Source organism: Tachysurus vachellii, chromosome 15, assembly GCF_030014155.1.
Source record: "Tachysurus vachellii isolate PV-2020 chromosome 15, HZAU_Pvac_v1, whole genome shotgun sequence".
NCBI lineage: Eukaryota > Metazoa > Chordata > Actinopteri > Siluriformes > Bagridae > Tachysurus > Tachysurus vachellii.
In genome coordinates this window covers 1798064-1813063 of record NC_083474.1, presented here as the reverse complement: position 1 = coordinate 1813063, position 15000 = coordinate 1798064, and the positions used below count along the sequence as shown (strand labels likewise).

The 15000-nt window shown below is 38.2% G+C and overlaps 3 protein-coding genes across 4 annotated transcripts in view; 2 read left to right on the top strand and 1 right to left on the bottom strand.

The window, feature by feature from the left end:
* The window catches only part of LOC132858054 (uncharacterized), a 1229-nt gene extending 521 nt beyond the window's left edge, over positions 1–708 (top strand). The window contains exon 3 of the mRNA XM_060888226.1: positions 5–708. Within this exon, the coding sequence (XP_060744209.1) occupies positions 5–611 (607 nt within the window). The 3' untranslated portion in view covers positions 612–708. The remainder of the gene's footprint in view (positions 1–4) is intronic.
* Positions 709–3467: 2759 nt separating this feature from the next.
* LOC132857983 (uncharacterized) lies at positions 3468–5874 on the top strand. The gene is made up of 3 exons (XM_060888137.1): positions 3468–3578; positions 4930–5033; positions 5164–5874. The coding sequence occupies exons 1-3, from the start codon at positions 3567–3569 to the stop codon at positions 5756–5758; spliced, it is 711 nt and encodes a 236-aa protein (XP_060744120.1). The 5' UTR covers positions 3468–3566; the 3' UTR covers positions 5759–5874.
* Positions 5875–6654: 780 nt separating this feature from the next.
* Positions 6655–15000, bottom strand: part of LOC132858259 (rho guanine nucleotide exchange factor TIAM1-like) — a 20640-nt gene continuing 12294 nt past the window's right edge. For both annotated transcript variants that reach the window (XM_060888515.1, XM_060888516.1), the window contains 2 exons: positions 12448–12620; positions 6655–12355 (listed from right to left, as the gene is read on the bottom strand). In XM_060888515.1, the coding sequence (XP_060744498.1) occupies positions 11865–12355; positions 12448–12620 (664 nt within the window). In that variant the 3' untranslated portion in view covers positions 6655–11864. The remainder of the gene's footprint in view (positions 12356–12447; positions 12621–15000) is intronic.

Below are 15000 nucleotides of genomic sequence, written 5' to 3'. Positions count from 1 at the left end.
TCAGCTATGGAGTTTATGGTCAGTATGCTCTGGGCATTAATGTCCTAGATAAATATTGTACTTCAGATGACCAACTCGACCAGAACTTCCTGTCTCAAGATGAAGCAGGACAGGTGCATGACGGCATGAATAGTGAAGAACGTATTTACAATGGTGAAGAGCTGGTTGGTGCCAGACCAAAACCGTTTGGTGATAACGGTTACAATATACACTCTGAGTATCTGTTACTGAGAGGCTCCAATCCTTCGCCCATGCAAAAGCTCCTGAATAAACGGAAAAATGGCTGCACGGTTTTCTTCACCTTAAACTTCCCCTGTGTCAACACCTGCTCAACACCTACAGGACGCCGCAGCATCATCTCAGCTCTCAACAAGTTCAAAAATCACAACGGTCCAAAAGCTTTTGTTTTCAATCGGATTTGGCATTATGATAGAGGCAGTCCTTTATGGAAAAATAACATACTTCAGATAGAAAAACGAATTCCAGTCTATCGCTGCGACAACAGCGAATGCATCCGCTGTGTCACTAATAAGGTAGTTAACACTCGGTGCGTCGGTCAAAAACATTTTCATTTCCAATGTTCCAAAAGAAGATTGAATAAAATCGCTTAAGAAAAGAAAGCTTGCAACAAAACGGCTAAAAAAATAGTTCCTGTTTGGCTTGTGTCTCTTTTTTGCATTAATCAATAAAGATTCAAGAAGCATCAAATCTGTTGTGACTCTGTTTCATGTCTCCATCAGTTTTAGTTGTTCACCGTATAATTACACTGTACGATGGAAGTGTGTTAACTGTTACTGTGTTAATAAGATTGTGTGGCGCAGTGTCCATTTGTGTGGGAAAAACATGACCGTGTTTATTTTTCTGGGTTTTATCTAAGAATATATCACCTTTAATATTGTAGAGAAAAACAGAAATAGTGATGAAACTCTACAAATTCCTGAGTGTCTACTTTCATATGAGCTTCATATTAACACCACAGTGGAGTGAGACATGAGGAAGACGTTCAGTCATCAACATGGACACAAGACAAACAGGAGGAAATGCCGATTTCGGAGAGAAACTCATACAGAAACACGAAAAACTTTATCTTGAAATAACAAATTTCACTTCACGAAAAAAAAAATACCTGAGCACCATTTGAGGATATTTACAAAGCAATTTTATTTGATATAATATTAATCCACTGCTCTAATTACAAAATAAAAATGACCTCTGTAGCACAATGGGTATATATATATATATAGTAATATATATAGTAATATTCCACAATACATCCTTTGAAAATATTTTATTTCCCACTTTGCATTTTCTTGAATTTGATTGCATTCAGCACATTTGAAATTATTCACCATGGAAAATAAATCATAATTGACATGAATTAAAATCAGCATGAAGGATCGGCTCGATATCCCTGCACACATCAGCAGGAAACTTACCCAGAATTCATTGCATTCTTATAATATTTGCTTTTTCTATCAATGTTTTGATTATTTATATCATTTGATTGTCTTCATGGTTTAATGACTCCGACTCCATCCATGAACGAGTACTGATTTGTCCCTGTTAGTGTGTTAGCATGCTGGATATTTGTTGTTAGTGTTGCACCCCTTAAAAAGTATAATTATAAAATATATATTAATAAAAAATATATATATTAATAAAAGAGACACGGACTCGTGCTGTTGTCTGTGTGCTGAGCTGTATTGGCTGTGTATAGCACGAGTCAGTTACTCTCGGCAGCCTTTGAGTTCCCCCTACTGGACACTCCTTGAATTACATCTAATCTTTAGTTAACCAACCGGATTAGAACAATAATAAGCATCACATGAATTAATCATTTTGACTTAGCACTCTTTATGTTGCAGTTAACAAACTGCTAATAGTTATGAACTGTAAAAGTTAATCATATTGATCTTTCTAAACCAGCATGCTAAAATTAGCATGCTAGCTAGTTATGAAGCCATTTGAATCTGCTAGCCTGCGAAGATGTACAGTACAAGATGTTTATTTATTTATTTATTTATTTATTTATTTATTTAGCATGAATGCATCTGAGATTGCAACAGAAATGTGGCCTGGATCAGGGAGAGGATTAGGAACATGGGGTTAGGGAGAGGATTAAAGTCTTTTCAGGCGAGTCGCAGATAAAGAAAATGACACATTGCTAAAGATTTCTTGGCTGTGATCAGAGAAGTAATGATGATGTAATCAATGACGTAATCCATGATGCAGGCTTAATCCATGATGCAGGCTTAAAGATGCTTAAAGTTCTATTAAAAAAGTAATATATTATATATTTAAAAGCACTAATACACACACACACAAACACACATACAATCTAAAACTTGACAAAAACACTAATACACACTAACACAGTCCAATATAAGTTTTGGTGTGTGTGTGTGCTATGTTATTGCATATGTTTGTATTACTGTGAAACTGTCTGTGTGTGTCAGAGTTTGTTGTTGTGCATTTTAGTGTGTATGTGTTAGTATGTGTTTACTAAAGTGTATCTTTGTATTTGTGTGTGTGTTTGGCTATATTTTGCTGTATATTATTGTGTGTATGTTAAAGTGTGTTAGTGTGTATTGCCGTTTTCTAGGGTTTTATTCTGTGTTTGTGTGTGTGTGTTTGTGTGTGTGTGTGAGTGTGTGTTTGTGTGTGTGTGAGTGTGTGTGGTCTCAGTATTTCCAGAAAACTTTCTAAATCTTAAGATGTTATTTATTTATAGAGGACGTGTCCTTCTGTCGTATCATTTCATCAACATTATCCATGATTTCTGCAGGACACATTTTGAGTGTGTCTTCTTTGGTTCCTTTTCAGCTCCTTCATCATCATCATCATCATCATCATCATCATCATCTCACTGAATTTCTCCACTTACACACTGTTTATCTTATCATAGAGTGATGAACTACAGTATGTCTAGATACAGTGTATGGTTTTCTTGTGTTCATGTTGATCACTGAACGTCTTCCTCATGTCTCACTCCACAGTGGTGTTAATATGAAGCTCAGATGAATGTAGACACTCAGGACTTTGTAGAATGTGCAGAGTTTCATCACTATTTCTGCTTTTCTCTACAATACTAGAGAAAAACGGTTTTCTTTTCCACACAGATGTCTGTATGTTCAGAGTAAATGTTGATATCAAACCCATTTCTGCTCTCTGAGATGCTCTGAGTGTTTGTTCATCTAAAAAGCAGCTCAGATTTCTCTTCAACACTAAAATTCAGTGTGAGATCATCAATAGAGGGACAAACACACGTCTAAAACACACTGAAAGAACAACAGAGTCCTGACTCACTTTAGATCAGACTCACAGACACGACATCAGACGCTTCTTTATACTGATTGAAAACGTCTCATAAGTTCATGTCTATTCTGCTGATGAACTGAACATCAGTGTACTGGTGTGTACAGGGTCAAGGAGGCGTGAACACACATTTTTTGGTATTGCACAATAACCACAGTTATGCGCTGCTCAGTATAAATAATATAGCAACAGTTTCTCATGAGAAAAACTCAGTCCAGTTTCCTCTACAAGTTTCCAACGAGAGACAAAAGATGGCTGGTTATGTAAGTAGTGTTTGATTCAATATTGTGTTTTTGTTCTTAAGCATTTCTGAGTTTAGGAATGAGATAAAAATGAGTTAGGAATGAGTTAGGAATGAGTTTAGGAATAGGGTTGCAAAATTCTGGGAATTTTCAAGGATGGACACTTTCCATGGGAATTAACAGGAATATATGGGAATAAACTGGGAATTTAAAAAAAATGCAGAGTTGCCTATAACAAGAAACTTAAATGTAGTTAAAAAATATCTTGCAGCATAATTCTGTTTAAAACGACAAGATTTAATGCAATTTAAGTTGAACTTGTTTCCCTGCGTTCCTCGGTCACTTGCACACAGCACACTGCTTACTGGAGGGCCATTGAGGCCACAAACCCACTGCATGTACTTACATTCTTCCATAACATGCACAGTAACACTTTATTTTAGGGTCATTTAACTAGTTGCTTATTTGCATGAATATTAATAGAATATTGGCTGTTTATTAGTACTTATTAAGCACATATTAATGCCTTATTCTGCATTACCTTATTCTACATTCTTAATTGTACCCCATACCTAAACTTAATAACTACCTTAATAACTTAATAAGCAGTAAATTAGGAGCGTTACCACATGCACAGATAATTTGATGGACAACCCCCCCCTCCCACACACACACACACACACTCACTCACTCCCCCTGAAATAAAACAAAATCCTCCATATATCACTTGGTGTGTGTGTGTGTGTGTGTGTGTGTGTGTGTGTGTGTTGGGGGGGGGGGGGGGGGTTGTTGAATTCCCCTCCATTTTCCAGGCCTTCACTACCACAGAAGCAGAAACCTAATAAACTTGAGAAAAAATGCTTCATTTTACATTTTAATTGGGACTTTTTTAGAAGGACAAGGGTGAAGGATGCTTTCATTTTACAGAAATCACAGGGAAATATGTTTATTACAATTATTAAGTTTATTATGTTTATTAAAAGCATAATAGTGTTTATTATGCTTTTGTGTTACTCAATGAAATAATCAAAGTTCCGCTTACAATTAAATCAGTCAAGATATGTATGTCTGCTTATGACCAAATAACATGTTTATTTATGTTTGTATATGATATAGTTTATATACATTTCCCTATATTTCCAAATAAATTCCTGTAAATTCCCATAAATTCCTGTAAAGTTTCCAGTTTGGAATATTTCCAAAATTCCCCAGATTAAGTTCCCGTTGAAAGTTTCCGGAAATTTACCGAAAATTTACTGGAAACTTTCCGCCCCTTTGCAGCCCTAGTTAGGAATTAGTTAGGAATGATAGAGGAATGATAGAGGAATGATAGAGGAAAACTCCATCATGTTTCGGTGTGTGTTTTGTTTAGGTGTGTTTTGGAGCTCTGGGATTCGTTCTGCTCTTTCTGCTCTCTACTGCTTCTGGGGCCGAGGTTACAAATCTCGGGAACATAATTAACCACCTTCAGAACACGTAAGCGTGCACACACACACACACACACACACACACACACACACACACACACACACACACACACACACACAAGAACCTTTTTAGTGCCACATGACACGAATGACACTTTTATTCTTCTCTGTTATTTCAGCTATGGAGTTAATGGTCAGTATGCTCTGGGCATTAATGTCCTAGATACATATTGTACTTCAGATGACCAACTCGACCAGAACTTCCTGTCTCAAGATGAAGCAGGACAGGTGCATGACGGCATGAATAGTGAAGAACGTATTTACAATGGTGAAGAGCTGGTTGGTGCCAAACCAAAACCGTTTGGTGATAAAGGTTACAATATACACTCTGAGTATCTGTTACTGAGAGGCTCCGATCCCTCGCCCATGCAAAACCTCCTGAATAAACGGAAAAATGGCTGCACGGTTTTCTTCACCTTAAACTCCCCCTGTGTCAACACCTGCTCAACACCTGACGGACCCCACAGCATCATCTCAGCTCTCGACATGTTCAAAAATCACGATGGTCCAAAAGCTTTTGTTTTCAATCGGATTTGGCATCATGATAGAGGCAGTCCTTTATGGGAAAATAACATACTTAAGATAGAAGAACGAATTCCAGTCTATCGCTGCAACAACAGTGGATGCGTCCGCTGCGTCACTAATAAGGTAGTTAACACTTTGTGCGTCGGGCAAAAATTTTTTTTTCCTTTTTCCTTCTTTTTCGAAAAGTAGATTGATTAAAATCGCTTAAGAAAAGAAAGCTTGCAACAAAACGGCTAAAAAAATAGTTCCTGCTTGGCTTGTGCCTCTTTTTTGCATTAATCAATAAAGATTCAAGAAGCATCAAATCTGTTGTGACTCTGTTTCATGTCTCCATCAGTTTTAGTTGTTCACCGTATAATTACACTGTACGATGGAAGTGTGTTAACTGTTACTGTGTTAATAAGATTGTGTGGCGCAGTGTCCATTTGTGTGGGAAAACAAATGACCGTGTTTATTTTTCTGGGTTTTATCTATGAATATATCACCTTTAATAGTGTAGAGAAAAACAGAAATAGTGATGAAACTCTACAAATTCCTGAGTGTCTACATTCATATGAGCTTCATATTAACACCACAGTGGAGTGAGACATGAGAAAGACGTTCAGTCATCAACATGGACACAAGACAAACAGCAGGAAACGCTGATATCGGAGAGAAACTCATACAGAAACACGAAAAACTTTATCTTGAAATAACAAATTTCACTTCACGAAAAAAAAAATACCTGAGCACCATTTGAGGATATTTACAAAAGAATTTTATTTGATATAATATTAATCCACTGCTCTAATTACAAAATAAAAATGACCTCTGTAGCACAATGGGTATATATATATATATAGTAATATATATAGTAATATTCCACAATACATCCTTTGAAAATATTTTTTCCCCCACTTTGCATTTACTTGAATTTGATTGCATTCAGCACATTTGAAATTATTCACCATGGAAAATAAATCATAATTAACATGAATTAAAATCAGCATGAAGGATCGGCTCGATATCCCTGCACACATCAGCAGGAAACTTACCCAGAATTCATTGCATTCTTATAATATTTACTTTTTCTATCGATGTTTTGATTATTTATATCATTTGATTGTCTTCATGGTTTAATGATTCCGACTCCATCCATGAACGAGTACTGATTTGTCCCTGTTAGTGTGTTAGCATGCTGGATATTTGTTGTTAACATGCTAGCTAGTTATCAAGCCATGCTAATCTACTAGCCTGCGAAGATGTACAGTACAGGATGTTTTTTTTTAAATATTAATGCATCTGAGATTGCAACAGAAATGTGGCCTGGATCAGGGAGAGGATTAGGAACATGGGGTTAGTGAGAGGATTAAAGTCGGATGACACGTAATCCATGATGTAGGCATAACACGACTTTAGAGGATCTCCTGCATGTAAGCTGACATGGAGAACATATGGAGATGGAGAACACATGGAGAACAGATAGAGATCTAGAACACATGGAGAAGGCATGGAGATGAGGAACACATGGAGATGGAGAACACATGGAGATGGAGAGCACATGGAGATATAGAACACATGGAGAAGACATGAAGATCTAGAACACATGGAGAAGACATGGAGATGAAGAACACATGGAGATGGAGAACATATGGAGATAGAGAACACAAAGAAAACACATGGAGAACAAATGGAGATGGAGAACAAATGGAGATGAAGAACACATGGAGATAAAGAACACATGGAGATGGAGAACACATGGAGATGGAGAACATATGGAGAACCCTCTGTCTGGTACAGAACTCGATCAGGATTTGAGTAGGACAATCTCAGTTTGAAATAATCTTAAAAGTCTGCTGGAATCGCACAGCGTAAAGCCGACTTTATCCTCGAACAAACATTTGTAATAATTTCCTGAAATTTCATCGACTGTGTATTTAAATAAAAAAAAATTGTTATTACTTAAACATCACTATTCAGTCGCTCCAAGATGACAGAAATCAACCAAATCTGTACAGATCTCATAATCATGTCATTACACATGTCTTCACTGGTAGGAGATGAACAGAAAAGTGATCAAAGAGAAGCAAGTTGTAGTGCAAATTGTGTACAAATAAAACCAACAAGAGCAACAGTTTTTGGCTGAAAGAATCACGAAAAGAAAAGAAACAAAACACTGAAAGAAATCCTGAAAGAACAGACAAACTTTTGCTATAACAATCAAAAATTCAAGTAAAACAGAATTTATAAAGTTTAAGAAAGAATTATTCAGGGTCAAATAAAAACAACACACAATTGTGGAATAAATAAAACAGTTAAACAGAAAATATTGATGTTAATGTTAAATGTTCTTTCTCTAACATCTAGAGGTGCAGAAGGAACTTTATCTGACTTGATTATGATTTGTATTTATTGACCAAAACAGTGTAAATTGGCTTGAATTCATTTCTGGGTCATTTTTGGAAAAAAAATATATGAAAGAAAAATAAAAGAATTTAAATAGATAAATGTTAAAGTATCCACTGTGCTTCAAATGTCAATGTTTTACATTGAAAAAAGAAAAATCAATAAAAAGTAAATAAATAAATAAAAATTGAACCCAAAGACGTTTAGATAAAATCGAGGTTAGCTGAATTTTAATTTTAAACGTTTTCGTTTGTCTCGAAAAATTGGCTGACTTTGAAAAAACAAACAAACATTTTTTTCATTTATAACTTTGCTTTGTTTTAGCATTCAGTCTGACTAAAGACGTCCAGATCCTCACTAGATGATTGTGACTTACACGGTTGCTGGATATCTGTGTGAAAAAACTATAATGATAACTATATAGAAACTTTAACATTCATATACCAGGAAAAAAAAAGTTTATGTGTAATTTTCTCTAGTTTTAAAAATGCTAGCGCTTTACTTACACAGTAGGGATGTCAAACTGCATGGGCTTTTACCAGACTCTTTTATCAGTGTTCTAGTGATATCATAAAAATCAGCCTGCTATAATTCCACATACAGGCTGAAATAAAACTTGTGCTGTTTAAATTATGTGTCCTGGATTTTCAGAACGTAACATAAAGTTCGTATTTTGGACCATTTCTAGCTAGCAGGTGAAAAATATATATGTTTTTATATGTTGCCTTCTTTGAAAATGTGAATTTGGAAGTTGATCCCATGATCATTTCCTTGGATGATTATCATACCATAAGTTTCTGCAGTCTTGTTTTGGGAAAAAAAAACAAAGCTACATAATCATATTAAGATCCCCAACACCTTCACCTTACGTATATATGTGTACTCGTGTATATACTGTACCGTATATGTACATAGTCTGTACAAAATGTTTCGAACCTGATCGCTTTTTTAAAAACTTGAGAATAAAACGGCAAAAAAAATTTGCTCATTACGCTAACACGTGCCTGTACATAGTATTAGAATTAATATTTCATAATATTTAGGAGTCTGATAATGACAATACTTTAGATTCACACAATAAATAAAAAACAAAAGGTGCTTATGATGAAATGAAAAAAAAAGGAAAGTGGAGAAACCAGGACATGGCAGCGATTTGGCAGTCTGACTTGTTTAGCTAATCCCAGGATTGTGCAAAATGAATAAGTACATAAATATGCTGAATAAACGACAGAGCAGAGTGTGTAAGTGTGTGTGTGTGTGTGTGTGTGTGTGAGTGTGTTATCACAGCATAATGTGACATCTGATTGTACGTTTTTGTACATCGTTTATCACTAAACTGATTCAGAGATTTGTAAAAACTGCCTCGGAGATTATTTACTTCATGTAAGACAGTATATGATGAACACCTCCATCGACACCACCATATTTCTGACCATTCTGGAGATCCGGTTCCCCAAAAATGTAAACAATTTTTTCTGATTCTGGTAATTAGTGTATTGTTCGCTAATAAGGAAGACATCACAACAACACTGTTTTTTTTCCTCCTCTTTCCTTAACGAGTATTAATCATCCTCTTTCTCCTTCTTATCTTGTCAGAGTTAACTAACATGCTAAATATAGTGCTGTAACCAGTTGATTTTTTTTTTTGGATAAAGGTAGGGTTCACGATGTTTGAGAAATGCTTCAGAAAACTGAGTTGGGTCGACAAACAAAACAAACCTGTAGCCAATGAGCAGAAAGGGGCGTGTTTTGTCAATATGCGGCTGAGAGAGTGTTCAGTGCACATGTCTGACATTAGCAGAAAGCGATTGAAACATTGACATGGAGGCTAAAAACAAAAAGCGAAAAAAGGCTTACGATAAGGTAAGAAATAGGACCCGTGTTAATATAGGATCAGCTTTCCAGCACTGGAGAGAACTGAAGGAGCAGGAAGGCCTGTGATGGGACGCCAAGGTCGTTTTTTTCCTTCTCGATAGGTGAGTAACGTTGGTTTTGCTTTGTTACACAGAACTAATATATGCCTTTGTCCTTTACATGATTATGCTTGTGTGTCATTTTTGCTTGTTTGTTTATCTACAATTGTATTGTTCTTCCCTTCAGCTATGATAAAGACACATTTCTTTCCATTAGTTGCCTGGGTTACGTACGTATATGTGGGCGGAGCTATCGATACAGGGGTGGGACCCGTTTCGGTTAGGGGCGTGTTTGTTTTGATGATTTCAAATGTCAGCATTGGCTTTCAAACATCGTACACCCCACCTTTAATGTTGTAAATACTAGAACTTGTCTATAGATGTATTCAGATTTTGAGATTAGTTCCAAACACAACCGAACCTAGTGGTGTTTAATAAAAGGAAGTAGAATAGCAGAACAGCTACCCATGGAACTAGTGGAATATTCCCATTTGTCCAGTACCAACCAAGAAGACTGACCTTGTAGATGTGACCTTGTACGTGCAACTTTTAAAACATCCCTGCTATATCAAGCTCATCCTCTTTTACTTCAAGATTCATGAGGATTCAAGATACAAACGTTTGATGGATCCTTTGATCACCTTTTAAAATCGTCATTAGACCAAAACATTTTGTTCTGAACCAAAAGGCAACCTGCACTGACAAGAATGTCCAGAGAACAACGTATGTTGACTGCGGACATGAGGACATGGGGAAGTCCAAGTTGGTAAGGAAGTTGATACTTGGTAAAGAAGCAAGCAAATGTGAATACTCTGGTAGTCTTAAAGGGAAAAATGCTCTGGTAGTCCTTCATTCAGTTATGGAACCATACAGTAGTACCACAGGTATCAATGTAGATATCTACTGTATGTACATACAGTCCCCTCTGAACGTATTGAAATGATACGGTCAATTTTACTGTTTTTATTATACACTGATTAGAGATAAATACAAATAAATATGCAACCAAATATTAAATGTTATTTACTTTAAGACCGTCTGCTCTAAAACAGTGACGGCTTTCGGAAGACTCCCTTCATACAGAGCGGAAAAAAAATTGGGCGGTCTGCCACCAAAGGTGCCATGTTCTAAGTTGCTTAACACATCTATATATAAATATCAGGAAACGGAAGCTTACATATGATCCGTCTGCTCGTAATTACTGTACCTTCAGTGTATAGCACAAACAAAAGAATTGGCCTCGCCGTTCTAATACTTTTGAAGGGGACTGTAGATATCGATCCAATATCTGAATGAGAATTGCCATTAGGCGATAATGTTGAGTGTTAGAAAGGTGCTATAGATATACAGAATTCCACATTATTATCCTGATCAGGATCGTTGAGCCTAACCCAGGAGGAACCCTACATGAGATGTCAGTCCATCACAGGGTACTATGCACATCCATTTATACCTACAGTCAATTAGTAGTCGATTCACTTGTTTAAAAAAAAAACATGATAATTGGCCAATGCCACGTACACTTGTACGTTTTGTAGTTGTACATTACACACATCAAGCTGATGTTGGCTAGATATTCACGTTCCATCTGGGAAATATTCAAATAACCTCACCTACCTTTCGGGTGGTGTACGTTTAAAGAAGACGCCTGAAATAATGGAAAGTGTCTCGACACAGCTGAAGTGATCGTACGTCCAAAGTGGCAGTTAAGAGAGTTTATGTATTAGATCTAACACCAATATTTGTGATGCTGAAGATGAGAATCTCTGCAGTTCTTTCGCACTGTTTTCAACATACCCCTGTTGACATTCCCCTAGGAAGAGTGACATATGTAGAGTTAGACCATGCTGCTTAATGGGGACTAGCATTTGCCTCATTTGTGTTGTATTTCCTTTAAATTGTCTAAAGTCTGGTGGTTACATTTCTGGCTCTTTTTTCTGGCCAAATTCTACTCATCAAACTCTATTGTTGTGTAATTCTGAAATGTTGGGTAGTCTTCAGCTTTGTGACTCATTCTGTGTATCGCTGTCAGTACTGCTCGTCTGCCGCCGCACCCACACTTCCTCGTCGGCAACAACCGACTGCTCATCTACACTGGCCACGGACATGGCGCACTGCTTCCCGAGATGGGATAGCCTCAAAGCATGCTGGGATTTGCAGTCTTTGCCTTCGGTTTTAGTGTTTTCTTCATCATCGTCCAGCGACACGGTCGAAACAGGCCCTTCTAGCTCCTGACTGAGGTCTTCATCGTCGCCGTCTCCAACATCATCATCGCTCAGTAAATCTGTCTCTTTTGCTTGCTCTTGCTCCTCATAGCGCTGCAGGTCAAACTGCTCCTCCACCCAGCGGTCTGTATCACCAGGCTGTAGGGAGGTCTGGGAGTCTGGGGAGTCAGCGTCGGCATCGGTGTCGAACACGATGTCTGTGTCAATGGTGAAGCGGTTACGCACTAGTTTGCGCCGACCCAGAGTACGTGTTGGAGCTGAGGCTGTACACAAATGTAAAGCAAGTTAGCAGGTAATTTTAGCAGGTTAATCTATAAGTGAGACTAGCAGGTAAAATCAGCAGGAGTGTGTATACCTGCTCGGTTCATAGCAGGTCTGGCTCCTTTCAGAGCGCACAGACGCTTCCCTCCAAATGGCACGTACTGCTGGCTGGGAGGAAGACTTTCTGTCTTCATCAGCTGCCGTCTCTGTTTATCTCTTAAAATGGAGTGCACTGTCTTCAGGAAGTCCTTCTTGCTTTCGGCAGAACTAAAGAGAAGGCACGAGAAAAAGGCAAGAACAACAAGCAGGAAGATTCAGACCCCGATTCACTTGTAATCAGAGTCGTAACATCTATAGACCACATTTAGGTTTCAACTCCAACATCTAATTAGTTTCGTGAGAATATGCTTCGAGGGTCTAATTTCCCCAATATCAACCTGACACTAAATTGGAATATGCCATATAACGAATTATGTTACTTAATTTCGGTTCATATTAGGCAAATGTATTAATTATAATTACCATAGGATTGTACTTAGGGGCAGTGGTGGTGGGGGCAGTGGTGGTGGGGGCAGTGGTGGTGGGGGCAGTGGTGGTGGGGGCAGTGGTGGCTCAACTGGTTAAGGCTCTGGGTTGTTGATCGAAGGATCGAGGTTCAAGGCCCAGCACAGCCAAGCTGCCACTGCTGGGCCCTTGAGCAAGGCCCTCAACCCTCCCTGCTCCAGGGGCACTGTATCATAGCTGCCCCTGCACTCTGACCCCAACCTCCTCAGTCGGGGTATGTGAAGAAAAGAATTCCACTGTGCTGTAATGTATATGTGGCGATAATAAAGGCTTCTATGCCCCGTTCTATTCTACTCACTGAGACTCATCATGTTCATTTTTATCATAGCCAGCCGTTGCGTCCTTATTGCTACCCACAACAAATCCAGCTATGCACCGATACAGATGGCATCCAAATACAGACAGACGAAAGTGTCAAACCAACCAGGACTACAGCCAAAATGTGGACTTGTGAGAAAGTTAGTATGCTCCAAAAACTGGTTGAGCATCACTGTCTGGGAATCATCACAAGCTGCTTGTGATTATGTGGACTCATCTACTCACTGTTTTAGCCAAAATATGATGAGGATCAACGGTAGGCAAAGAAGATCAGGTGGATGTGAAACAAAATCAATAACCAAAACTGTTGAGATGTAGAGATGTTAAATTATTAAAACTCCAGAAGATACAATGTACTGTTAAGCATTTTCAAGCAACCAATTTGGGAATAGAAAGAATAACAGCCTCAACATTCTCACTAAGGGCTGCACTATAATTTCACCTATGCTCGCCATCGTAATTATGGACAAAGACATTCTCAGGCTATTTGAAACCAAGGTTCCAGCTGAAATCTCACATACAAAAATATTAATGAAATATTATATTTTTAACATCTAGCTGCATGTTGGATCTTCTCCATCATAATTTTTTGATGTCTCGGGGAGATGTGACCAAGGGCTTACTGCTCTCTGCAGTGCAACCAATGGTAAAGTCACAAGAATGAAGAAATAAGACAATCCAAAAGACCCCAGGAAAGGGGGAAAGATACCAGGTTAACCCCTGCAGCCAGACATAGGGGTAGTGTCCGCAAGTAAGGGTGTAATTACTGGTCTACCCGCTTAACCTCTTTATGTCTACCCTTGGTAAATAGATCTGAGTGGAGAGGTCAGACAAAAGGTCACTGCCATGAGGTCACTGCCATGAAAGAAACAAAAAGACCTGTCTACATTATGGATACAAAGACCCACCTCAAGGTGAGTCTACAGTGACTGGGCCACAACCATAACATGGTCAGGTTCAAGCAGAATTAGTGACATGGAGCCATCTTGTCAGCTCCCCACCTGCAAGAGAAAGCTGGGGGACTGGTGTAATGCCTGTTAGGTGGCAGGCAAGTGATTGACAGATTCGATTGGTCTGTGGCCTGTTGCCACTGCAACTCCCACCAGGAAAAGTGGAAGGAACATAAACGAATGAATACCAGCTGTAATAACTCAGTGGGTGAAACATCTTTAGCCAGGAAATGTTTCAAATTGCTGGTATACTTCCATAAAACATCCGAGATGTGGATCAGTTTCCACTAGTGCACTCTATAATCATCACTACTACGGGATGTGTGGTGTGCTTCAAAATTCCTAGAAAGAAATTTACACTGCACTTACATTTATGGCATTTGACATACCGCATCCGAACTTAGACGCCTAGTTTGCCAACAGAATGAATCCAAAACTAGAAGCACTGAGCCTAAATTATTAAATATTCAAGTCCTCAACCATCTAAACAGATGAAGCTCCTATATTTGGCTTCTGTTTGTGGACGTGTGGCTCTACATTTAACATTGTACTGAATATAATGAGTACTGATGAGTAAAGAGCAAGTGAAGTGAATAACTGAGTGAGTGTGTGTGTGAGTGAGTGAGTGAGTGTGAGTGAGTGAGTGAATAAATAAATGAGTGAGTGAGTGACTGAGTGAATAAATAAATGAGTGAGTGAATAAATGAGTGAGTGAGTGAGTGAGTGTGTGTGTGAGTGAGTGAGTGAATAAATGAGTGAGTGTGTGAGTGAGTGAGTGAGTGTGTGAGTGAGTGTGTGAGTGAGTGAGTGTGTGA

What these genes read in the sequence shown, in the direction of transcription:
- LOC132857983 (XM_060888137.1), top strand. An exon ending in ATTAACCACCTTCAGAACAC is followed by an intron (nt 5,034 to 5,163) that starts GTAAGCGTGCAC and finishes CTGTTATTTCAG; the next exon opens with CTATGGAGTTAATGGTCAGT.